We start from the raw sequence: 27,265 nt of genomic DNA, 5'->3' as shown, positions 1-27,265 counted from the left end.
GAAAGAGCTAACAAATTGTCAGTAAATTGCATTATATTGACAGTATTCGGCCAGAAACCCTCAAAACAGTTGATTGTACTTGTACTGTATCCGCAGTTTTCAGCAATTGATCGAGTGCCCCGTGTAATTGAGGACCTAGGGGTACAGAATCTTGAAAATGTTTCAAATATGCCGCCAAATCTAAAATTCGGTCGGAACGCTGATATTTGAGTATTATGGAAATGACAAACAAAATTGTAACTGATTGAAACTTGTTTGTTTTACAGTGGGATCGTGGTTTATCTCGCCCATCATGTCCGGCATTATCACCGTGTTCTCATTTTGGATCCTCACGAAGCTCGTATTGAAACGGGTGAGAATAAATTTTCTCTTTGTCAGAAGGTAAGGGTCCTATATAGGAGAGGTTATTACCCTGTTTAAAAGAGAGTTTTAAGGAAATGCGACAGATTGGGCATTTTTTACCTGGCTAGAAGTACGTGTAAGCATGGGCCTACACAGCTGTTTTCTTGGGTAAGTCTTGTTTCCAAAGTATTGACAGCAGTACTGTCCCTGATACAGCCTCAGCTAAGGTAAGTATATGCCATTTCCACTGGAAGCCTGTTATGGCTTGGTGAGTGTTCAAATTTTTCTTTACAAAATTTTGTCTGAAGAACCTGATCAAGACCAAGAGTGCTACCATTTGGCCCCTAGCTTGCTGGGATGAAGTTGGTCACCCCACTGGTGGCTGAAAAAAAGGAATTGTTGAAATTTCTTATATTTCATAGCTTAGGTTAAAACATCGAGTTACTTTATACACTACAAATATTACAGACCAAAACAGTACGATTAGGTTTCCAACTTCTATCATTTCTCTCTCTCTCTTTTTTAAGCCAGGGTCAAAAGGTTTTGTAAAGTCGCGTTAACCTGGAGTACAACAAATTCAATGGAATTCTCTACCACATTTCTAAAACTTTATCTGTCTCTCTCACATGCTGAATTTTTAAGTTAATGTTTAATCACACAGTCGACCACAATTAATGTATTAAAGAATTTTGTATAGCTAATACTTAACAATATAATTTGAATTAACAAAACAATCGGGCATCTTTTTTTCAGGATGATCCATTTGCCGCTGGACTCAAGCTGTTGCCAATATTCTATGCTTTTACGACGGCTGTCAATGCATTTTCCGTATTCTACCAGGGATCAAGTCGTAAGTCTTCACCACCAACAGGGTTATTGTTTGAATGCTTCGACGTTATCAGTACGAAATCCATTCAGAAGTTTGCGAATCTTTTGACAAATGAATATTGGTTTGATTGGAAAATCTGAAACCATCAAACAATCGCCAATCTTTTACACTGTTAGATCATTAAAAGCTGCTTGTTTTGGGTGTTTTCATGTAATTTTCAGCTATAATCTTAAATCGTCCAAACTTTGCTCACTACTTTTTAGGGTTAACTACAAATTGAAACTTGATAAAAAGCATCAAATTAAAGTAGTAAATCTTTGATTAGGTGAAACATGTTGATGTATTTTTTCAGTTTTATGATAACTTAATATATACCACTTAATATATACCTCGAACAATCCAGAAAATCTAACATATATACAGGAAATGAACGTCCGATTATAAGATTGATGACTAACGGTTAAGGACCACCCAGTGTCCCCAATGTGTGGATTAATTACCCTTGTTTAGAACTTATTTAAAGTGTCAGACTAATTAATGGTGGCAGGTGACTAATGACTAGCGTGGGGACTAATTTGATGTGTGGAGTTTGCAGTGTTGAGTTTTCGGATGGACACTGATAACAGAGTGGTTTAATTTGTCGGTTTTGTTGCAGTCCTCATGTTTGATAAGATCCCTCTCTACGGCGTACTTATCCTGACGTTTGGACTGGCTGTGATTGTCGCGCTGATTATTTACTTCGTTTTTGTACCGAGGTTCAAAAAAGGTAAGTACCTACCTACCTCCTATATATCCACCATTGCCTGTCGAGGGAAAATCCTGGAATTTCATAGTGCCTGTGGGCCATTTTTTAATCAATATCAAAGTTAAGAGGGGCCATTCATTGTACAATTAATGGAATATTGGAACAGGGACGGGTCAATTTAAGTTTTGATGGGGTTAACGGTCACATGGCCCCCTCCAGGATTATCCCTGCCTGTCAGTAGCATTATTTTATGATAGATCTTTGGCGTAAAGTACATTTATATTTGTACTCTGGTTTGCAGTTGTTATTCCCTTCAAATTGTTTAGAATTTAGGATTGATGAAAGGATGTTAAAGAAAATAAAAACAAATACTTACAAAAGTAATGTTTGTGTCACTAAGAATAGTATTTTATCTGACAGAATGAGTTTATACCCATGAGAACAGTGTTTGGTTTAACGAGAACAATGTTTGTGCCCTGAGAATGTTTTTACCCATGAAAGTATTTTTTGTACCCATGAAAATAATGTTTATTCCCATAAGAATAATGTTTGTACCAATGAAAATAATGTTTTTAACCATGAAAGTATTTTTTGTACCCATGAAAATGATGTTTATTCCCATAAGAATAATGTTTTTAACCATGAAAGTAATGTTTTTACTCATAGCTTAAACTTTCTAATTGTAGGGAAATGGATAGATGTAGAAGAAGGACAAAGTCAAGGTGGAAGTATCATTTTGGAAAAAGGTAAGAAAATAATAAGCTTTAAACTGCAATACACTTATCCTGCTTAATCACACACACACACATAAGTCTATTTCACGCTCCTGGCTATGGAGAGTAATATCGTGTCATTTCTCCAGTCTTCGTCAAAAGAATTTTCTTTCCACTGATTTTTCTGGGTAGGAGCGTTGTTTTTCACTTTCATCACAACAAAATTGAGACATTTTTGTTTATATGTTGATCAGTACTGGTTCTGTTTTGTAAATGTGTTTTAAATTTGTTGTCAGTGTAACCTGTGTTTTTATCATTCATTGAAGTCTGTATTGTGTGTTCTTGTTTTGTGCTCTTGAGTATCAGGATCAACTTCCAACTTGTTTTTGCATAATTAGTAGTTTATAGTTAAGCTTTTTCTTGATTTGAAAAATGTAAATGAAATTCAGGTGTTCGGTCTGTGAACTTTTGAGGAAAAGTCAGGGCAATCGCCTTTAGGACATATACAAATTCTTCCCCTGAAACAATACCTGATTATTGGGATCTTAGAAACTGTTTTCTCCGGGATAGTTATTGTATGTTTGGTCACTTTGATTTCTTGAAAATATTAAGTCATTAAATAAAAAAGAAAAATGTCAGCAAAAAAAACACAACAATTTGCTGTGTAAATCATTGGAAATTCTTGTGTATGAAGTGTCGAGAAATGTTCCGCTTTTATGATGATAGAGACCTGTATTATCAATCCATTTATTTATGTTGTGTGTCCTCTATTTAGTCTGAAAACTTCTGGTGCATTAAAATTCAAGAGATTTAAAATAAATGTTTCAGCCTATCTAGGTTGTTCTGTCGTGTTCAAGGCCACGTTCAACAATTATTGAATATTGATCTTCCCACAAGTGCTTTAGGTTGGTCCCAGACTGGCCCCAGTCTCTAGATCATGAATTATTTAGAAAAGATTTAACTCTGGTAACTTTTATCACTTGGATGTCTGATTCTAGAGACCCGAAGTTCTAAACTAGGGGGAGATAAGCTAGTGGTAATGCAGATGAGAAATGCTTCATAAAAACTTAGGGGCTGATAGCCAGCCTAGGTTGGTTCCTCCACCTAAAATAATATTCTGATTTAAGCAAAGCTACTGCTCCTACCAAAGCACAAACAATCTTAAGTGATTATCATTTTCCATGTAGTACTAAATAAATGACCCTAGTCTGAGATTTTTATCAGCCGAAGGAGCTAATTGATCCAAGCACCTGTGTACTTACTATATTGATTGCTTGTCAGCTGTTAAGTTATGAGTAATTTTGTCTTTTAGACTTGGGGAGACACATTCAGTTTTGTCTTTTAGACTTGGGGAGACACATTCAGTTTTGTCTTTTAGACTTGGGGAGACATACTCAGTATTGTCTTTTAGACTTGGGGAGACGTATTCAGTATTGTCTTTTAGACTTGGGGAGACATATTCAGTATTGTCTTTTAGACTTGGGGAGACGTATTCAGTATTGTCTTTTAGACTTGGGGAGACATACTCAGTATTGTCTTTTTGACTTGGGAGATGTATTCAGTATTGTCTTTTAGACTTGGGGAGACACATTCAGTTTTGTCTTTTAGACTTGGGGAGACATATTCAGTATTGTCTTTTAGACTTGGGGAGACGTATTCAGTATTGTCTTTTAGACTTGGGGAGATATACTCAGTATTGTCTTTTAGACTTGGGGAGACGTATTCAGTATTGTCTTTTAGACTTGGGGAGATATTCAGTATTGTATTTTAGACTTGGGGAGACATATTCAGTATTGTCTTTTAGACTTGGGGAGACGTATTCAGTATTGTCTTTTAGACTTGGGGAGACATATTCAGTATTGTATTTTAGACTTGGGGAGACGTATTCAGTATTGTCTTTTAGACTTGGGGAGACATATTCAGTATTGTATTTTAAGGTTTCAAGCTTAGTCTTCGTCTAGTCTAAACTTTCAACACTGTTTGATCTGCAAAACCCACTGCAAAATTGCTGACTTTCTGTTCATGTAAAAAGATCCACAAATCATAAGTTAAAACTAGTGGAAATCTTAATGAAATTTAGATACATTTAACCCCTCTACCCCAACTCTTTCCCATAACAATAAAACAGTATTTGACTGTCCTTTGGCTAAGAATTTCTCATTCAGTTCTAACATTATTTGGTCATTTTTGCACCAGAGATGTTTTCATTACCTGCATGCCCCTGAACGTTCACCCTAGCACTCCCTGGCTTCTGTTTGATATTTCAGCGGTAGAGACTGCACTGTCGCCCGAAGAACAACAAAAAATGCTTACAAAAGACGTCGAAGAGTCCAACATCATTGATGTAGATGTTGATATTGAAAACAAAGAAAATATCGGTAGGGATCATGAATATGCATGAATGTTGTCTGTATATATATATATGTAGATTTGAGCTATTCGTTTTGATAAAGATACTATTGAATTGTACAGTATAATTTTCAAAGAAAAATATATTTATAAAGAAAGCCAAAATAAAAAAAATATGCCAATCAGTTTATTTCAGGTATCATTTTAAGATGAATATTTTCAAACCTGTTTTATTTGAAAATTTCTAATAAGGTTTGATTTGATTTTTAAAAGCAAAACATTTTCAGTGGACTAACTGAGGACTAAAGAAGTAAAAACTGCAGGAACAAAATACATTTACTTCTATCCATGGCTGGGTTTCCTGCCTATTACTGATATGCAAATTATATATTAGTTTCTAAAACAAACTCTGGAGTCCTTGGGTGGGATAGATGTAAATATTTCACTGGAAAAGCTCTTACCAGAAAGTTTGATTATCATCAGTGTTTGAAAGGTGTCTTTGCAATATTGAAGACATATTATGTAAGTAGCAAAATAAAGTCTACTTTTGAAATCGTTAAGTGCCTTCTGAATTTTATCCCTGCTGGCTTACTTTCAAGTCAATATATTAAAGTAAACCAAACCTTGTGATGCATGAAATTAATGTTTGATAAATATTTTAAAACTTTCTACCATAATCATTTTTGATGATTCTTTGCATCATTTTCATATATCTATCCTACTTTACAGAAGTCAAGAAAGATGGCGAAAAAACGCCTCTGAAGGAGAACATTTCTCAAGGAGCAGGCATACTGATTGTAAGTATGAACCATGATGAATGTAAGGCCAGACAAAAAAATAGGTGTTTTCTGTAATATGTTGGATTTTTTATAGGGTAGGTAGATAGGTAACAATTTTTTTTTCAACAAATAATTTTATAGGTATGTTATCTTGATTTAAACAGTGCTTCTTTGAAAATTGCTTTAAAAAGTTAAGAGTAGACACAAAAAATAAGGGTAGGTAGGGTTATCGGAAACACCAAATACTTTTTGTTGTGCCTAAGATGTTGATATTTTTATCTCATTTCATTTCAGTAAGGTTCATGGTATTCTAAATAGGTCACGAGAATGTCTTTCTGAACTGTCTTGTTCCAAGATAAGTGCTGTGTGCAAAATCGCAAGGAGTGCCAAAATGTTGTCGGCCTATGTAAAATATGTCGTCTGACTTTTAGATAAATGTTGCTATGCTTTTATATTGTGAAGATTTTCCAGCCATGAACAATGTTACAAGGACTATTATGATGAAATGAGTTCTCGTATAGGAGATAATAATTTCAGCACTTGTCGTTTATTTTCCAGGAGAAGGATACAAACATTGATGCAATCTTGGCCGATGCGAAGGCCATTACACCGGTGTTGATGACAGCTAACGGGTCTTCGAAAGACATGAGCAATGGTACGTATTCCAGTCTTCTAATGATTGCTTCTTGTGATTTCCCTGAGCCCGTTTCGCAATGTATCTTCAAGTTTTAATTTGGTTTTCCTCTTGCAGTAACTAATGTTGTGAAAGAAAATCTATTACCACAGGGAAAATCCTGGAATTTGAGAGCAGTGGGCCATTTCAGCAATTTCATATCAAAATGAAGCTATTCTATATAAAATTAAAAGAAAATTGGATTGGAACATGGAGGGGTCAATGGCCCCATGGGGGGCCCCTCCAGGAGTATCCCTTTTACCAAAAGTGTTAATTAATCAAAAATATTTTATTTTGGTTGTGGATTGGGATGGAATTGAAAACTTTCTATTCAGAGTTATTCTTGTGGTAAGGTGACTCGGGGATTTCAACATAATAACATGAAAGTCTGAACTTTTTCAACCTAAAAATGTACCCTAATAACCATAATAGATAGAGATGGGACACTACCTTTATCACTGATGTGTATGTTCACACTTGAACAAATTGTATGACACATGCTGTATGCGTGGTTTCAGGTCCCTCGCCCCAAGGCAGTGTTACTCCTCTGCTGTACAGGGAATCAACCTCCACATTCTCAAGTCGTAAGCTGCTGCAAGGTAAGTTATTCCTCCAGGTTTACCGGGGGGGTGGGGGGCTATTTAGATTCACGTACAAAAGCTAGCAGGAAGGGGGGTTGAAGTGGAAGAAGTAATTATTATGAGGATGGAATACAGATGAAGAAATAAAGATTAAAATCCTGCAGCCATTGAGCAGGAAAATAATAGAGGGGTAAAGAAAGGGTCATTCAGGAGAGGGGAACAGAAATAGAAAGGAAATGAGGAAGAGAGAAAGAATGAGGAATTAAGGAGGGAATGAAAGAGAAAGACATGAGATGAGAAAAGGCGTAAATAAAAGGGATTGAGGAAACGAGGGAGACCTTAAGGATTCCAGAAAAAGAGGGAACGGGAGACTAAAAAAGACTGCTGTTTGTAGGCTAGATGATAAAATCATGTGAAATCTTGTGTAATACTAGTAGTTTTTTCTTCTGCTGTTAGAATAAGAATGTATATACTTGTAATTCTAGTAGTTTTATCTTCTGCTGTTAGAATAAGAATGTATATACTTGTAAAACTAGTAATTTTAAGGCTTATCTTTGATGTTAAAATATATTGCTCGTCACTGGTAGCTTAACTCATTCACCCCTGATATTTCATAATGGACTATTCCAGCCTTTGAATTGGAAAAGTTCAAATGTGTAGTCAGGGGTGAATGAGTTAATGGGTTTCAATTTTAAAACTGTTAAGATATTATGTATATATGTATTAGTCTGATAGTCAGATCTGCTGTTTTTCATCAGACAACTTTGATGGTAGTCCTGGAAGTAGCAGTAAAGATTCCAGTACCTCTGACCTCGTAAGTATGCTCAATTATAGGCATATTTCATGAGTCATGGTACACGATTTCGTCAGTTTGCAACATCTTCCTTTAAATTGCTTTTTTTACAAGCATTTAGTAGCTGTTTTTGTCCCAAAAAAACAAATTTCTGATGATATTTTGACATTTTTCATCCCCTGGAGATGAAGAAATTAACCACTTCACAAATATTACGAACTTACGAATATCACATTATGTATATGATATTTATAATAAGTGCCTTCCTTCCCCCTCAAAAGATCTGGAGTAGCTCTGGATCCCAGATCGATATGTATACAGGAGTACTGCCTGTGGTCAAAGGGAGGTAATTGATATATTTTTGATTTCCTTAAACGTGTTTGCTCTCCCTTTAATCAAATTATTTGTCAACATGTCATTCAAGTTAAAAGCTTAAGACAGCTTGATTAGTTTTGTTAGGAAATGTTGAACTGACCTGCAATAAGTTACAAAACTAAAATACTTGTGTGTGCTTCAGGAGAAGGGTCGTGAACTACTGAAAGATGAACCAAAAACTGCCAAGTTATTCTCGTTCCTACAAATTCTCACAGCTGTGTTCGGTTCCTTCGCTCACGGAGGAAACGATGTCAGGTTGGTATTCCTTACCAGACCCTTTTAACATGTCCAAGAGTTTTGTTTAATTCATTGATGTAAATTGCTTAATTTTATGTTGAAATCTGTGTGGAGACCTATTTGCCAATTTTTTGAAATAAAACTTCAAACTTTGAACAGAAATTCCCTTACGGTTTCTGATTGACACTTGTTGCCAAAAATGAATAATTGTGGAATACATTACTTTGATTTGTTCCCAGAAAATGTTCCGTCATTTATTGAACGTAAATTTTAAACGACTTGAATGATCTGATGAGTGTTCAGCTATCCAAAACACTTGATCCAAATGCACTACATAATAGAATGGATGGAGCAGGCTATACAGCAGAACTATCCAGCCACCTTTGGACAATTCTAGTTACCTAATAAAACTTGTACTTGTACTTTCAGCAATGCAATAGGTCCACTCGTTAGTATCTGGATCATTGGTACCCAAGGTAACGCACTTCAGAAGGCGGAGACGCCACTGTGGATCCTCGTCTTTGGCGGGATCGGGATCAGTATCGGCCTGTGGGTGTGGGGCAGGAGAGTCATTAAAACCATGGGAGAAGATCTTACAAAGATCACCCCTTCAAGGTGAGATAACATGATTCCTAAACCCTGTCACCCCTATGCAACTTTAGTAGGCTCCACCATGCATTGATATGGATGAGTCCATCAAGGTCTACAGTGGTGTAAGGGTTAAAACAGTAATTAAGCTTTTTGTAGGTCTCCCATGTTCCTATAATAGAATAATAAGCAGTGTTTTATCTACTCTTTTCACAAAACAAGTCAAGTTCTGCAAAGCATCCTATGTAAAATTTATGAATTTTTAAAAAGTTCAAGGAGTCAAATAGAAGGCAATTGAGTATTTGACTCATGACTCGCAGGTAAATAAAACACGGAATAAGTGACTATTTATTATACATGTTTCTGTCAAATGAAGTTGTCAACATTGTAATGATGTAACATATCAAGAATAAAATAAGGAAAGATGAAATTTATACCAGATAAATATATCCTGTAAAAAGACTTCCGTTCTCAATTCCCAAATGTTTTGTTAAAGGTTGAAAAAAAATTGATGAATTTCTTTCAGAATCAAAAGTATTTTTTGTGATAATGAGTATAGAAATAAATGATTCAAGATTTCACATTATTTTGCAATAAATGGGAGAATTTTGCTTTGTTCTTTTCATTATCTGCCACAAAGTCCATCAACTGTTCACTGGTTTGTGTTTACCTCCATAACTCACATTTAGAGTTTCAACAGTAGTGAATACATCTTGAGTAATTACTACACAAATATATCAAATGTAGGTCACTGTGACCTATATTTTCTGTTTAACAGACTTGAACTTTAGCTCATTCACACCCTACTGGGAGCAGGCACACGAGTATTGTTGACAAACATCTACTAGCTCTTCATACAATGCTTCTTTTTTTTTTTGAAAAAAATGGCACAAATAATATTTTGGATTATCATTTCCCTCAAACTTTATGTCTGTCAAACTAACAGACTTGTCACACCGTTGAACATCAAGCATTACCAGGAACTTATAGAAAGTATTGACATTGTTTTAATGTAGGTAATGGTAGGCAGATCATGATTAAACCTGTCACTAATAACACATTGTATTTATTTAGGCGTCTCCCATCCTCCATTACGATTTTAAAATTACAGATTAGCCGATAGATAATATTAATATGGTTGTCTAGGTCATATTCTCTTTTGTTGTTCCTATTGTTTGAATCTTACGATGTTCTTGCGTGTGTTACAGTGGATTCTGTATAGAAGTTGGATCAGCCCTGACTGTGCTCATCGCCTCCAACATCGGGATCCCAATCAGTACCACGCATTGTAAGGTGGGCTCGGTGGTATGTGTGGGCCGTTACAGGTCGAAACAAAACGTAGACTTCAAGCTTTTCAGGAACATAGTTCTTGCTTGGTGTGTGACTTTACCAGTGGCCGGCGGTATCAGTGCCGGCATTATGGCGATCATCATGCAGTTTTTATGATAGAGGAGGTCTTCAAGTCGTGCGAGTGTGAATGTGACTGCGACCTAGCTTCAAAATCTTGCTCACTAATGACAGGCTCTTTCACGGTGAAGGATTCGGGTTTATTGGGTGTAGCGTCCTATCAACAGCTAAGGTCATTTAATGGTTGTTCCGTCGTTATGAAGGCACAACTTTTCATATTACATGGTATATCTCCACCAGTATATAAAGAGATCAAATTTTAATATTTCATGTTTTTAATTTTGGGGTATGCTTCACTTTCTACTATTATGCAAAGAATAGACCTTAAATCAGATCAGATCTCCCATCTGTGGCTTTTCAGTATGCACGAAAGATAAATTAAGGAAAAATTATGGGCTTTGTGATACTGAGCTATGATTTTGGAGCTGGGACCAGTAATACTTTAGAATAAATCATATTGGCAGAAAGTCATTCAAGATTTTCCTACTGTACATAATTAACAACAAAATTTGATGTTACTTTTATCCTTTGCTAGCGTTAAATTTCTTTCAAGACAACAAAAAATAATTACAATTCAAACCTTTTTTACGACCAGAGATCTGTATCGGTTGTATTAGTGAAATATACCCGGGGTGTCCAATTCCACTGGCGATACAGGTAAATTATTTGTCAAGAGTTAGTAAAAAAACCACCAATATTTTCTATGAGATATGTAATTTTTCGAGAATCTGCCTGATTTCTTGTACTCTAAATATGAAATTGTAGACCCTCTTACAAAAGGTATATATGTGTTTCTATATACAGTACTTATGTTAGTTCTGTTATGTTCTGCTATCACGATCGATGCCAAATGTGATTTGATAATGAATCTCTTGGAGAATGTCTCCAGCACACTTTCCTCGTATGATTTGTTTTAGAGTAAATTTAATGTACGGATTACCAAACAAACAGATACTGATATAATACAAGTCTTGCCGCCTCCATCTCGTAGTTTTACTTAACAAGTCTTGCGTTGCACTGTTAGAAATCATTCCAATTTTATATCATTACAGGCAGAAAATGATTTAGATCACAACTTTTTTCCAAAGTCAGAGACAATCGGTACACATGTAATTATCTGACCACAAAGAACGATGTTTTGGTTGATGAATTCGAGACATCAATCTATTACAAGGAGCTGATCATTTATATACATTGCCCAGACCAAATAAAATATTTGACTTGTTTCCTGTACCTTTTGTGATGCTGCTAAAGATTATTTTTTTGAAATTGATTTTTGACCCAAGATAAAACCTGTTGGGAACAATTTATGGGAAATTATTTGGAAGAATATGTTTAGCCATCTTAAAAAACATTACTTTTTGCTGACTTGTAATAGAAACCAAGAAATTTGTAACTCTGGTCTGGGATGAAATTTTAATAAATGAATAAGCTACCCTATAGATATACTTTGTCTTTGGAATCGTTCTGTACCGTTACGTATTGGCTTATTTAGAATTCATAAGCGCTTCCTATAAAGTGTCTGGAAATGTCGCTTAATTATACATCAAATCCATCTTATGAAATATTGACATCATTGTGTAAGCCACATTACATGTAGATTATAGCTCCTGAAATGTCGTTATCTGAAGGTTGACTATCTTTTGTCGTGAACAGTCAATAGTTGTATGACAATTGTATACAAGATCAATTAAATTGAGCAACATATTCTGTGAACAACTCTGTCACAGTGCTTTATATACGTCCATCAAAGAAACACTAGTACACTGTTGTGAAGTATTATATCTTGATTGAGAAGTGTATTATATCTTTATCATCGTGTTTGAGAAAAAGAAATGTAACCATTTGTTTGTCGTGTTGTAAATATATGTACAAATAGTGCTGTGGGAAATTTAGGTAGGTTTAAGAGGGAGGGGAGCTTTTCATACAATCACTTCATGCCTTTTATCAGTAAATAAATACATGCATAATTTGAGATGTAAATAATGGAATCACTTTTCACCTGCTCGTTTTAACTCGGTCACCCCTGTAATTTCATAATGAACTATTCTAACTTTTGAATTGGAAGAGTTAAAATGTTTCTTCAGGGGTGAATGAGTTAAGTTAAAATTTGTTTATTTGTCTTTTCTATTTCTGTACACAACAGACTCCTTTAAAAAATAGGGTTAATATTAGATATTTTGGTTTCATTGAACTCCAATGTACTCGATTTGTTTACTGTATCCTGAAGTAAGGTTTGATTCCATTTGGCTGAGGTAACTTGTGTCCGATCTTAATCTAGAGGATCTTCAAATTATTAAATATTATTCATCTTAGATGAAAACAACATTAGTATGTGCTTATTGCATATTGCTTTCTATGTTTCTCTCAAATTTCTGTATAGTGAGGTTAAATTATGTTTGATTCCAAACGTCTTGGGCAACTTGCGTCCAACCTATATCTTAGATCTTCAAGTCATTATATTATTTAACAATCACATATTACTAGTCATAAACATGAAGGAATAAGTATTACTGGTCTTGTAACTTTAAAATGATGCATGTTTGATTTGTCTCGAAAGGAGCAACATGAACAGGTAAATTATGTATATATACCAACACTCAATCTGAACAATTGGAGTGACCTGTTTTTTTCTTTTAAATAGGGTTTGTAATAATCGTAATTGTTGCATTATTTGTAGGAATTAAGATTGTTGTTTGGTAGGACGTGTATTATTAGTACATATCTATTATGTAATTATTTTACAAGTTTGTATATATGTGTGAAATACAACAACATATGTGCTGAAGTAATGAGAAGACTGTATGAAAATTGTGAATGTTGGGAAAAATTATTTAAAAATTTAATACATACATTTTAAGTATTGCTAATTCATAATCTGTATGAATATATATATTTTGGAGGGAATGATGTGTAAGATACTACTAGGATTAAATTTTTAATTACAATTGCCAGTTTGCCACAAATAATACCTCCCTTAATCAACTAGGCATTGCATTACTGTTAATAGATCTCATTAATTTGTTGACGATTTTATTTCCATGGTCAACTTTTGCTTGTAGGCTAGCTTTACTTTTATGTGTATGATTTATAACAACCGATCAAACAGTTTTAAAGAGTTAGATCAAGATATCAAATTGCTGCCTGACTAAGTCAATATGTTTGAGAATAACTCTCTGAATGGAATAACTATGATTTAATTATTGCCACATGTAAACAATTTTTTTTACACTTTTTTTCTATTAGTACATATTTTTTCTTTAGTGTATATTTTGTGGGTAATCCTAAAGATATGTATTCTAAGAATTTTTCCCATTCAGACAATAGTAATTTAAAAAAATGATTATAGCTTCATGAAAATCATCATTTTAGAAATCATGATAAAAGTGATGTACAGTCGAAGCTTGTTATCTCAAACTCTTTTAGCTCGAAGACCCCGTTTATCTGGAAGTCGTTCTCAGGTCCCGGCCAAACCTCTTCTTTATCTTAGTAAATAAAACTCTGAAAGGTCGAAAAACTCTTGATACCTCGGAGTAAGATATTGGTTTCGATAGTGTAAATCCAACATCAAAACCTTGTCTACAGCATAGTGTTCGAATTTCATTTTGTCAGTTAATAATTGTTTGATACAACTAAGACGCAAAAGTATGACATCCTGCCATGTTGTTCATAATAAATCTTGACTTCGAGATAACGAGGTTCGACTGTACTTAATTATTGAGATTATAGTAGAAAACAAATTACCTCCCCCTCGTTTGAATTACCTCCCTTTCATTTGAAACCTAAGGTGCTTGAAGTTGTGATGGGGAATTAAAGAATCAAAGAATCTCGTGTTATGAAGGTATCATGCTTTTCATTTATCAATTTTAGTATGTCATATCTCATCATTGAAAAAAAGATCATTTTCTTTTGAAAATACTCTATTGTCAGCTTGTGATTTAAACCGAAGAAACCAGACAAGTCAAATGTTCTGTGATTGTAATTAGATTTAACTGACATCAAGACAGGGAAAAAATGGGACGTAACCCCTGGGTATCGAGGATGGAAGGCATTCAGATAATATGATTGATCCATTCCTATAGTACATTTTCAACTCCATACCTGGTCATTTTTCATCCAAAAATTCATGTTCATTTCATCATGTTTATCACAAATTTCCGTCAATAACAATGTATAGGTTTATTTAAATTGAAATATGTATGGTTTTAACTATTTAATTACTCGATATGTAATAAATATCATCTACACTGCTATCTGTTCAGTATTATGAGTGTGTGTTCTAATTGTAAATTAAACATTAATTGGTCAACATTTTAATTGGTTGTTCAAAATTGAATATAACTCATGTATAGAAGATTTGTTTGAGCTTCGATCGCTATTGCTTCTATTTGATTAAGTACATTATGATCTTCAGGTGTATCAAAACAATAATAATATCTGTATATTAGATATAGAATTGTTATGAAGTCTTATTTATTGATTTGAATATATGTTCAACATCTTCAATTGAAATTCTAATTGATGAGAGATTATTTTACGTAGCAGCTTGTATTTTAAGTTTGCTGTGACACATTTTGGTTTGAGATTAACTTAATTTAATGCTATTTACATTACCGGTATTTTTCTGTGAAGATAAAAAATGCTTACATTGCATTTGTTAGCGATATGAGATTCTGAAATAGGTTATCTAGACCTGAGGCTACATATCTGGTGTCGTAATGATTGTAAACTTCTTAGCAGCTTGAAAACATGGCACATAAATATGGTCATAATATTTTACTTTTGTTTTCCTAACCATAGATGTTCATAATCGTTAACTTTCTGTCACAATATTTGTTCATTTCTACGGTATCAATTTTACATGTTCTGTCTCTAAATTTCTTTATGCAGTATTGTGTAGTTTTAGTACTTTAATACATACTTGGAAATGTGGCAAACAAAAACAGATTATTTAAAGGGAAAAAATCTAATAAATATATGATTTTGTCACGTGTGTAAGAGTTATTCCCCCTGTCCTCATATTTTCAGTAATTAAAACCAAGTTAGATTCCAATCTTAAAGATATTTATAGATTTATTAGTGTGGAGCTCTTTGTAAAAGAAGGTAAATTTTATAGAAAGGTTGCATATACCCTTAGGACAATTTATTTGGGGCGGGGGATGAAAGCATGGTGCCAATATATACCACCAATATTGTTGTCATCAGAACTTAAGAAATCAGGTCACCAGAACTAAGTTTAATATTGGTAGTATTAGTGATATCTAACTAAAACTTGGCTCATCATTACTGTTGTATCAGGATCTGCAGACAATCCATATACTTGATCATGTGTAGATGACCTTTATATTCCGTTTTTGTGTATTGCAGAGTTATCTTCTCTTGTAAGCAGGTATTGTTTGTTGCATCATTGGTTTGTGTGAGAAAATTATGCATTTTCTCAAAAATTGATGACGTTACTCTCACAAACGAATGATGTAACAATCAATACCTGCCCACAAGAGCAGATAACTCTGCAATACGAAAAGATGGAATAAGCCAATCAAATCTGGTCTTGCATATATTATATATGTACCTTCACAGAAAAGAAAAGAAGTAACCACAAGAAATGTATAAGAACTGGGCTGTGCCAAGCAAACAAACAGCAATCCCAAAGTGTTATTTTCCATACTCTGGTATAACAGTTATAGTTTTGCCTTTAATGTGTTTAAAATCTCTCTTCTTGAAATTGATGATGCGAAAGTTGTCAGATTTTCTGCCATTGATTTTCGATTTTCCCTGTGGTAGTTTACAAACTGCATGTCGATTGGCTGTTGATCTGTGATATGTAAATGATCAAGGTCATCCACCCTATGACCTTTTACATGAACTGTTGTCCAATCTAAATACATTAGTAAAGTATTATAATGAAAAGCAGTGTAACGGTGTTTAGTCAAATCGGACTATTCATTCTTGTCTGAATTTTATTTGACAAAGATATAGTGACTTAACTCGTTCACCCCTGAAGACACATTTGAACTCTTCCAATTCGAATGTTGGAAAAGTTCATTATGAAATTTCAGTGGTGATCTGGGGTGTAAGCACCGTTTTGTAAAGTTGACAGATACTTAACTGTGTTGTGCAATGTTTTTTTTTATATATTTATGATATCCCCTTTGGCTGCTTTAATTTCTCTATTTGTTTGTCGCGATTTCTACAAGATTTTTTGCCCTATATTAATTAGTATCTATTTATTTCTAACATTGCAATTCAGACTAGAGGATGATTAATCAACCTGAATAAGACATTTAGAAAGGTATAACGTTTGCCATTATAATTGTTTTTATATTTCTTAATATGTACACTTCTCAAATTGTGAACTGTGCTTCAATTATACTAATTAAAAGTCTTGAAGTGAATGCTTAAAAATGTCCAAATTATTTTGTCTGTGGCATACAGTACAATACGTACTGGCTATGATTTCAAAAACCAAAGCGTTTTATTTTCCATGATTTTCCTATTTGGATTTTTCTCAGGAAATAAATAATCAGTTTGTTAGGGTGTTACTTTTTGGTCAGGTCTTTTCTGACTAATTCTGAACAATGTTTTAGTTCTGTTTTCCAGGTACTTTAATTCTGAGTACTTTTATTCTGAGTAAAATGTAAAAATTCTGGAAAATCCTGTTTTCCACTTTTTGAAAACTAAAAATTTTCTGGTCTGTTTAACTGTATACTTGTAAGAGTAGGAACAAAGATCTCGAAAAATTACTTTCCAAAAGATAGACACAAAAACTACATTTATATGTTTTTCTTGTATTTTTGTCACTTTACTCTTCTTTTTAGTTTGTGTTTCAGAGATCTTCCAACAGACATGGATTCATTTACTTTATTTTTCATTCCATTTTAACTCGTTCGCCCCTGAAATTTCATAATGAACCCTTCCAACCTTTGAATTGGTAGAATTCAAATGTGTTTTCAGGGGTGAATGAGTTAATACTGTTAATGACTTTATTACTATAGAACAGTGTGATTAAACCGGTGTTCTGTGTGTAGAACATTACTGGATTACTTCCCTTTGAGGTACGTAGAGAAGTATACCATGGTGCAACATTTTATCGCTGTACAAACTTATAGTGCTACTGTACACAAGGAAATTCCATATTCACCAAGTGTTAATTTTTGCCCTTCACATGTAGATACTATGTGTAAAATGCTGTGAAATAAAATTCCCAGTTATGACAATTTTGCCCACATTACGGCAGGTAAATACGGCGAAAGTTGAGCTGCAGTATACAGTACATTGTTTTGCGACAGTAAATAACAGAAAATAGCGAAGAACATCGTGTAATATTTTTGTTTCTAAGTTATTTAAGGATTAACTTGAATATATTTTTTATGTAATGGAGCTATAACACAAAAAACAGAGTGTACTCTAAATAAACCATGGCGGTTTATGATGAGAGTACACTCCGTGTTTTTGTGTTATAGCTCCATAACATAATAATTATATTTTATATAAGTTAATCCTTATAATTTAACTACTTTAAACAATCCCTGTGGAAATCAACTTTTATAGATGGACTCTTTTCTCTTAAGATATTATTACGCTGCTGTATCAGCCAATCAAAAGCGATGTTACAAACGGCGACGTCATTTTTTTACATTATGGGCTGATAACATAAATTTTTAGGCCAATGAAAAGGTTTGTTACAAGCGACTTTAAATTATTTTGCTGTATTGTTTCCCATAGTGTATAGCATTATAGGGACAGAGCGCAATATAAACAACTTTGTGCCAGATTACAGTGCTATATAATCAGTGTATAAGATTATGGTGACACTGCCAGGTAGATAAACATCAACATATCCACCTGTTTTGCTGTTTTTGTTAAGGAATTTGCTGTTTTTAGTATACAGTGACTTGTATGCATCCATCTGTTATGTAAATAAACTTATTTTTTCAAAAATTGTGTCTTTTTGTTTTGCTTTTGTAAGTACAGAGGTTTATTAGCTCGCCTGGTCCGAAGGTATGCCATACCCTGTTGTCTGTACGTCAACAATTTCTTCAAACAACTTCTTCTTAACCACTGATTGGAATTTAACTAAATTTAACTAAAACTGAAAGCATCCCTAGGTGGTGGCCGGGATTCAAAATTGTACAAATGGTAGGGTAAAACCCCCCAGGGGGCTGAGGGGCGGGGCCAAAAGGGGACAATTTGGCTATATTGCTACAAACGACTTCTTCTTTAGAACTTTGCCATGGATATCGATCATATTTGGTCGGAAGCATTCATGGGAGGCAGGGATTAAAAATTGTACAAATGGTGGGGATGACCCCCCGGGCTAAGGGGTGGGACCGAAAAATAGTTTATTGCTTGGAAATGGTTGAGATCCCCACCCTATTACCATATATACAATGGCTGAGTATGAAGAGAAGAATGCACATATGCTTCCAGGATTGACCAGGGGTCTGGCCCCACCCTTGGAGACAGTCCCTGGGTCATAACTTTGAAACGGTTGAGATCCCCACCACAAAACTGTATATACAAATGCTGGGCATAAAGAAACGAATGCAATCATGATATAAAAATTGACCTCAGGGTCTTCCCCACCCCGTAAGAATAGGTTACGGCTGCTACAGAGGACACTTACTTCAGAAGTAAGAGTAGACTACCGTCGTTACAGAGGATTTACTTCAGAAGTAAGAATAGGCTACGGCCACTTCAGAGGAAACTTACTTCAGAAGTAAGAATAGCTATAGGTTACGGCCACTGCAGAGGACACTTACTTCAGAAGTAAGAATAGCTATAGGCTACGGCCACTACAGAGGACACTTGCTTCAGAAGTAAGAATAGCTATAGGCTACGGCCACTACAGAGGACACTTGCTTCAGAAGTAAGAATAGCTATAGGCTATGGCCACTACAGAGGAAACTTACTTCAGAAGTAAGAATAGCTATAGGCTACGGCCACTACAGAGGACACTTGCTTCAGAAGTAAGAATAGCTATAGGCTACGGCCACTACAGAGGACACTTGCTTCAGAAGTAAGAATAGCTATAGGCTACAGCCACTACAGAGGACACTTACTTCAAAAGTAATAGTAGGCTACGGTCGTTACAGCGGATTTACTTCAGAAGTAAGAATAGGCTACGGCCACTTCAGAGGAAACTTACTTCAGAAGTAAGAATAGCTATAGGCTACGGCCACTACAGAGGACACTTGCTTCAGAAGTAAGAATAGCTATAGGCTACGGCCACTACAGAGGACACTTGCTTCAGAAGTAAGAATAGCTATAGGTTACGGCCACTGCAGAGGACACTTACTTCAGAAGTAAGAATAGCTATAGGCTATGGCCACTACAGAGGAAACTTACTTCAGAAGTAATAGTAGGCTACGGTCGTTACAGAGGATTTACTTCAGAAGTAAGAATAGCTGTAGGCTACGGTCACTACAGAGGACACTTACTTCAGAAGTAAGAATAGCTATAGGCTACGGCCACTACAGAGGACACTTACTTCAAAAGTTATAGTAGGCTACGGTCGTTACAGAGGACGCTTACTTCAGAAGTAAGAGTAGGCTACGGTCGTTACAGAGGACGCTTACTTCAAAAGTAATAGTAGGCTACGGTCGTTACAGAGGACGCTTACTTCAGAAGTAATAGTAGGCTACGGTCGTTACAGAGGATTTACTTCAGAAGTAAGAGTAGGTTACGGCTGCTACAGAGGACACTTACTTCAGAAGTAAGTGTTGTCCTTTATAAGAGTTTAAACTGAGGCTGTGGAACCCCTTTGAGCCATTGGGATGAGACCAATTAGGGGAAATAGAGACAACTCTTTCCCCTTCTGTACAAATGAAGGGATTTAAACCAAATGTTATCCAGGCGTTATCCAGCCCCACACACCCCATACGGCATCCTAGCAAATATCGTGGGTTTCCGTTATCTGATATTTTTACTTTATTTTCTTTATTAAAACAATATTTGCTGGCATCGCTACGCTCGTCTACTTTGTATCTTGACCCTAAAGTGTTTTTTTTTATTTTACCACCTCCGCAAAACCCCAAGTTGCAACTTGCAACGCTCTGCAATTATATTATTGACCGCTCGTTATAGATGATCTGAAAATTAATACTGTTCTTTTTATTGTAACCTTCCTAACCGCCCGGGCGATATTAATCATATCATTATACAAGAATGATAAAGATTTTTTTTTGGCTGACAATATTATGTATAATCGACTAAACATATCCATTCAATTATTTTTGTATTATATATATTGTTGGAAATGTTTAACTGTCTTGTATGTACAACATAATATTTCATTGTGGTACTTATAGCTTACCATCGTGTACATGTACGTACAAGAAAGTATCTTCACACAGCATACTATTGTGTATGTAGTAATAAGTTGCACGTACCAGAATGAGATGATATGCTGTATTTACAAGTATGATGATTTTAAATTAAATTTAAAGGTGACGATTATGTGCCTCCTATTTGCTTGTTGATGTGTATACATATGATATGTCTAGCGTACATAAATTTATCTCTGGCCAGTTCAATACTTTTTCTGACCATTCCCCGGTCTCTTTTCTCTTGCATTTAAAATGTATTAATCCGAGTAACAAAACATCCCTTGATTTTGATAATGAAAAGACACCATGTAAAACTGTCAAATGGAATAATACAAATACTGCTTTGGTCTTAGAGAGTCTCCAAGACAATATTGAACTGATCAACGATAAACTAGACGTGACTTTTGCTAGTCACGAGGATGTTAACAATTGTGTAAATGATATATGCAAGATTATAAATGATTGTTCTTTGCCATTTTGTGATGTGAGGGTAAACGCATCTATTAATGTAAATAGCCGTAAAAATGTAAATCACCAAACCGATAAACCATGGATTACAGAAAATTGTAAAACATTGTATAATAAATATAAGCGGTCATTGTCAGAATTTAATCATTGTAAATCTGATGATAACCATCACATATTGATCACTTCGAAACGTTCTTACAAGAAAATGGAGTTAAAGCTGAAACGTCAATACAAACGACACGAAGGTGACATGCTGGAAATTTTAAAAAAATCGAACCCCAAGAAGTTCCACAAACTATTTAAAAGCAAATCAAGCCAATGGGCAAATTCAAGTTTATCAAACGAAGATTTTTATACTTATTTTAAAAATCTAACAATGAGTAATAATAGTGATGAAGATGACAGCGAACCTAATATCGACGAGGCCATCTACGATGAATTAGACAAAGATATTGATAAAGATGAAATATTAAAAGTCATAAACAATCTAAAAAACAACAAAAGTTGCAGTGAGGACTTAATAATCAATGAAATTTTTATTAAAGGAAAAGATATTTTGTTGCCTTGTATGGAAAAATTGTTCAATGTGATTTTTAAGTCTGGGCATTTCCCAGAAGCATGGTGCAAAGCTTGTATTGTTCCAATTCACAAAAAGGGCAACTTAAATGACACCAATAATTATCGTGGCATTTCGTTAGTTAGTTGTTTTGGAAAAGTTTTTACGGGCGTTTTAAATACCAGAATATTAAATTGGGAAAAAAAGTATGGTATTCTAACTGACGCACAGTTTGGTTTCAGACCTGGAATGTCAACCACTGACGCCATTTTTGTTTTAACAACCCTTATAAATAAGTCCCTAAAAAAGAAAAAGCGTTTGTACTGCTGTTTTGTAGACTTTAAAAAAGCTTTTGATTTTGTTAATAGAAGCAAGTTATGGTGTAAAATGATCAATTGTGGTATCAGAGGTAAATTCCTTCAAATTTTGATTGACCTATATAATAATGTTAAATCATGTGTAAAGTATAATGGAGTCCTAAGTGATAGTTTTTGCAACAAGATTGGACTTTTACAGGGCGAAGTACTGTCACCAGTTTTATTTTCCTTATATGTTAATGATTTTGAGATCAATTTCATAAAAGACAATTGTCCAAGTGTAGAACTGCAACTTATAAACCTATTTTTGATAATGTATGCAGATGACATGGTGCTGCTATCAGAAACACCAGAAGGTCTCCAATCTATGCTGGACTCCCTACAGGATTATTGTAACACATGGGATCTGGAAGTCAACATATCTAAAACCAAAATAGTTGTTTTTAGAAATGGTGGTAACTTACGAAATAATGAAACGTGGTCTTATAAAGATACAAACATTGATATCGTGGATGAATTCAAATATCTAGGTATGCTTTTTCATTATAATGGAAAATTTCTTAAAACACAGAAGCATGTGGCTGATCAAGGAAGAAAGGCACTGTTCGCCTTAGCATCTTCGTTACGCAATTATTGTTTTAATATTGAAACTCAGTGTACTATTTTTGACTCTTATGTAAACAGTATTTTGTGCTATGCCTCAGAAATCTGGGGATTTCACAAAGCACCTGATGTAAATAAAGTTCATTTAAATTTTTGTAAAAAAAATCTAGGAGTCAGACAATGCACTAATAATGATCTGGTTTATTGTGAACTTGGTAGATTCCCCCATATAGTCCAAAGGAAACTGAGGATTTTTAAATACTGGTTAAAAGTGAAATGTAGCGATAACTGTATATTAAAAGCTTGCTATGACGAGCGTATAAGTGGTAATGATGACTGGTTAATTAATATTAGGCAAGAATTAGCTAGTATGGGTTTGGAGTATATCTTTGAGGAAAACTTACCTATTAATATTGCGGCAAAGATTATAGAACAAAGATTGCTCGATGTTTCACGACAAAGTATGTTAACAAATATTTCAAATTCTTCAAAGGGGTATTTATATCAACACCTGATAGACAATGTCGACTTACAGTTTTATTTGCGTAAGCCAATCCAATCAAAATTCAAGCGTCAAATTACTCGCTATAGACTGTCCTCTCACAGTTTAAATATTGAGGTCGGGAGGCGGAATAATATAAACCGTCATAATCGACTGTGTACTAGATGTAATTTAGGCGACATTGAAGATGAGTTTCATTTTATTCTCAAATGTCCATTTTATGAAAATCTAAGGTTAAAGTACATAAAGAAATATTATCGTTTAAGTCCGAGTGTGTTTAAACTAACTCAACTATTAAGTACCAATAATGTAAAGGAACTTTTTAATCTTGGAAAATATTTACATTTGGCAACAAGTGTACGTAAAGAGTCACTCTCCTCTTAACATATGTCCATATGTTATTCTGTATTGTATTGCATAACATGTTGTACTTATCTTGTAATATATGTATTATACCCATGAGTCAGTTGACTCGAGGTTAATAAAATAATCTAATCTAAATCCTAAGTTGTACCATTTTAACCAGATAGCTTAGCAAATGTACCACTGTTGGTATTATGCACGCCCTTACATGAGTTAATCAGCGTGGACATTTCAGATATATCATTGTCTACACTAGTGAATTAGTCAACAATTATAAAACGCGAGACTATATAGCTAGTGGCCTTGGGTGTCGCAATGATTTGAACTTATCCGTTTGTTTAGCAACTTAGTGATGCCATGAGTAACTCATTAATTAAACAGCAACGATGTTATTGTGTTATTTGTTCTTTTGTACGACAAACTATTACATGAAGTACTGTACTGTAGGTACAATGTCTGAAGACTAGATATTGTGCATCCCTTCATTTATCTTTTGACGGTGGACGGTATCCCCCATGCGGGCGGGAATAATGAACAAGCCCCCTGTGGATTCATACATTTGTCATCACTTTGTTGCCCCTATAATAATACCATATGACTTCTAAAACACGCTGTTGATAGAGAACTTGAACCGAAACTTTAATTTTCTTTCCAGTACACAAAAAAAGTATTTGGGCCATACTTAAAATATGTTTTTTTCTTCTTGTCAGTTAAACATAAAAACAATCCTCCGAACATGGGAAATCGCTTCTGAGGCGTTCTAGAAAACACATTTTTTGGGGGGGAGATCCCCTAAACCCCCCTTACGGGAGGGGGAAGACACCCTCCCGTACCTTCCCCCCTACTCGCGCTACGCGCTCGGCAGCACACCGTTGACTTTTGAGAAAAAAATCTCGGCCCCCCCCCCCTTTTAGGAAATCCTGGATCCGCCCCTGTTATCTGAAGCATGCTTGGGGTAAGAAGACGCAATTCGCATAAACTTCGGCTGTGACACCCATTTAGGTCAGAAGGGTGTTGGATATTTTTGAACCTTTTGAACTTTTGAAAACTCAGCAGATCAAACAAGAACTAAAACGTTGGTATTGGTACTAGACTAGCTGTTCTGTTTGATATCGAATTAATTCTGATATAATTAAAGGCTCTGTCAACCTCTCAAAGTAACTCAATCAACTGAGCCGGGCGTTCAAAGCATTGCAATCTTGACAAGTTAAATAGTCAATCTTTACAAAATTATTAAATCAATTAACACTGCATGAAGATGAGAAACGAACGCTGAAGAAAGGAATAGAAAAGATACGAAACGAAAAGTGATTTTGCAATCGTTAAATAAAAAATGAAGTCTTTTATTAATTATTTTAAACAGTTGATAGTGCTTGTGTAAACACATTAAGCTAACAATACATCGGCTATACAGGGTATATATATCGTTATATTAACAGTTATTTCTCATAAGGTTAAAAATATCAAAGCATATCTTTTAGACCTGTAGGATTTGGTCGTTGCCCCCTGTCCAAGTTTGAAATAATCCCTTTTATTGAATATATTTTTAAAGGTACCGGTATATATATCAATTTATTAAAATGTGATTTCATTTATTGTGAAATAGATCGATGAAGGGGAAAATGTACAACTTTATCCATAAAATGTGTTTTGATATTTTTAGTAGTTTTTATTCCTTAAAGTGTACCCTGAATATTTTTGCTATATATCAAGCTATGAAAATACTTCATATTATACAATAAAGCGCTAAAAAGTCCGAGATATTGTGCTTTATCTGAAAAACACACCTTTGGCTCAGCGGCGATCGCCTCGATATGGGTAGCTCACATCTGTGACATTACAAGTTCAACGCTGTCAACGTTGGCCGTTTAAGTCTCACAAAGATGAGTAGTTTATCAAGCATTACTTTACCTTGTTTCTGACTTTCATCTGTCGAGTGATGCAGCTGTACTGATTGTGGTTTGCATAAAATGTGACTCTGTGACAGCCCTTGCACATTTCATTTATTAATATTTTTCATGAAATTGATCCTTATACCAGAGACGTAATATACGTCTCTGCTTATACATTTCCCCGTTATCTCACCTGAGGACATTGTTGTTAATTATCATCTACACCAAATGCAATCTACATACTAACTTCAGGTACCCCCTTGCCCACCTGTTGACATATGGTAGCCTTGCCAACCTGTTGACAACCCTTAACTTTGGAATCATACCTGTACACAGGTATATAGTTCAAGTTAAAAGTTCAAATATTTTATTTTCGTGTCAAACAAATAGTATTCATAACATCACGATACATACACCTTTGAGTATAAAATGTGTTTAGCCAAAATGACTTAGACAGGTTATAAGAACAATCACACTACTTACTATCTTCAGACATGTAATGTTATTAACCAGTCTTTGTAAAAGTCTAAAAACAATTGTGTTTTTTTTTAACAAGTAGCGGGACTATAATATGCATATATATAATACCATGTACCCCAACAGGGTAAGAGATATACAAGATATATATAGGTGTGTCTTGGGCCTCCTGCTGTCAGTACTGGACACAGGTGTTTAGTGTTATTTACCTGTACACAATTTTCACACCTAGGTATGCATAGGTATTGTATACAACTAATGTGTAACTGACGGTATTTTGCTGTTTATTTGAATTGTCGACCTAACATAAGGAAGACACAATGTCGTCGATTTGTCATTTCTAAAAATATTAACATTCAAAAACAGCAGACACCAACGTTGAAGTTATTTTGTCAACATTTTTTCACAGATATATTTCCGTATCTTTGGACCGTAGAGGTACCACAGTACATAACTTTAAAGATAAATATTCCGGCACAGAAACTGGTCACGAAGTTGTGATGTTCATTGACGACATGATTGGATACGTTTTTACTGTAGAGCAGAGAGACCTATAAAGTATATACATCCCTGTATAGAGTAAAGAAACTTATTGCAAACTGACTTTCCAGCTAAAATATCTTTTATCGACAACATTGAGACTATTTCTGATCAATTTCCCTCAAACTCGTTCAGCAATGCTACCAGTCTATGTTACCCTATTCAGAGTCGTCAGTTTGCATTTGGTTTCAATTAAACACATGATCACTGTCTGGAAATTCTGGCAAATTTTATATGACTGGATACCATCTACATAATGTTATCTTCAGCATAATCTGATTCCTCAAAACCACGGACTTGGATAACCTAATTCCGTATCAAAACAAAACTAAACAAAAAATATGAATTCGCAATCTGACGCTGTATATTCCTTCGATGGTGACTGCTACAGGCGTTGAACTTGTGACGTCACAGCCGATAGGGGCCAAATCACCGCGCGTTACGATTATGCTAATTAGTAGAAGGACAGGTGAAAATCCTACACTTCACACGTCGATATATCGGTATCGGGATGACCGATTTTAATGCGGTTTTCGATATTTTTGTATTTGGATCATATACATTTTCTTCGTACGGGGTATACTTTAAATAATAATGTATATAAGTGTTACCACAATCAGAGACGTATATTTACGTCTCTGTCACGATGAACAGTTGAAAAGTCCCCCCCCCCCCATCCCAACCCCTCTTCCTTTCTTCACACAAACTATTGTCAACACAAAAAAAATCACATCGCGATCAGTTAGAAGGGTTATCACGCGAACATTTCCATCCACGAAAATGTCCACTTTTGCAGTATCCAGTTAGA

At 34.8% G+C, this 27,265-nt stretch overlaps 1 protein-coding gene across 7 annotated transcripts in view; it reads left to right on the top strand.

Moving 5' to 3' along the window:
• The window catches only part of LOC110465746 (sodium-dependent phosphate transporter 1-like), a 76,792-nt gene extending 65,693 nt beyond the window's left edge, over positions 1 to 11,099 (top strand). For all 7 annotated transcript variants that reach the window (XM_021521782.1, XM_021521781.1, XM_021521783.1 and 4 more), the window contains exons 6-17: positions 267 to 352; positions 1,096 to 1,192; positions 1,827 to 1,937; positions 2,603 to 2,662; positions 4,897 to 5,007; positions 5,708 to 5,775; positions 6,316 to 6,412; positions 6,949 to 7,029; positions 7,770 to 7,825; positions 8,322 to 8,434; positions 8,846 to 9,031; positions 10,213 to 11,099. In XM_021521782.1, coding sequence (XP_021377457.1) covers positions 267 to 352; positions 1,096 to 1,192; positions 1,827 to 1,937; positions 2,603 to 2,662; positions 4,897 to 5,007; positions 5,708 to 5,775; positions 6,316 to 6,412; positions 6,949 to 7,029; positions 7,770 to 7,825; positions 8,322 to 8,434; positions 8,846 to 9,031; positions 10,213 to 10,450 — 1,304 coding nt within the window. In that variant the 3' untranslated portion in view covers positions 10,451 to 11,099. The remainder of the gene's footprint in view (positions 1 to 266; positions 353 to 1,095; positions 1,193 to 1,826; positions 1,938 to 2,602; positions 2,663 to 4,896; positions 5,008 to 5,707; positions 5,776 to 6,315; positions 6,413 to 6,948; positions 7,030 to 7,769; positions 7,826 to 8,321; positions 8,435 to 8,845; positions 9,032 to 10,212) is intronic.
• The last annotated feature ends 16,166 nt before the right edge of the window (positions 11,100 to 27,265 follow it).

The sequence above is a fragment of the Mizuhopecten yessoensis genome, unplaced genomic scaffold (genome assembly GCF_002113885.1).
Source record: "Mizuhopecten yessoensis strain PY_sf001 unplaced genomic scaffold, ASM211388v2 scaffold11101, whole genome shotgun sequence".
NCBI classification, from domain to species: domain Eukaryota; kingdom Metazoa; phylum Mollusca; class Bivalvia; order Pectinida; family Pectinidae; genus Mizuhopecten; species Mizuhopecten yessoensis.
The sequence above is the reverse complement of the archived record's forward strand: the minus strand, read 5'-3'. Positions and strand labels throughout refer to the sequence as shown.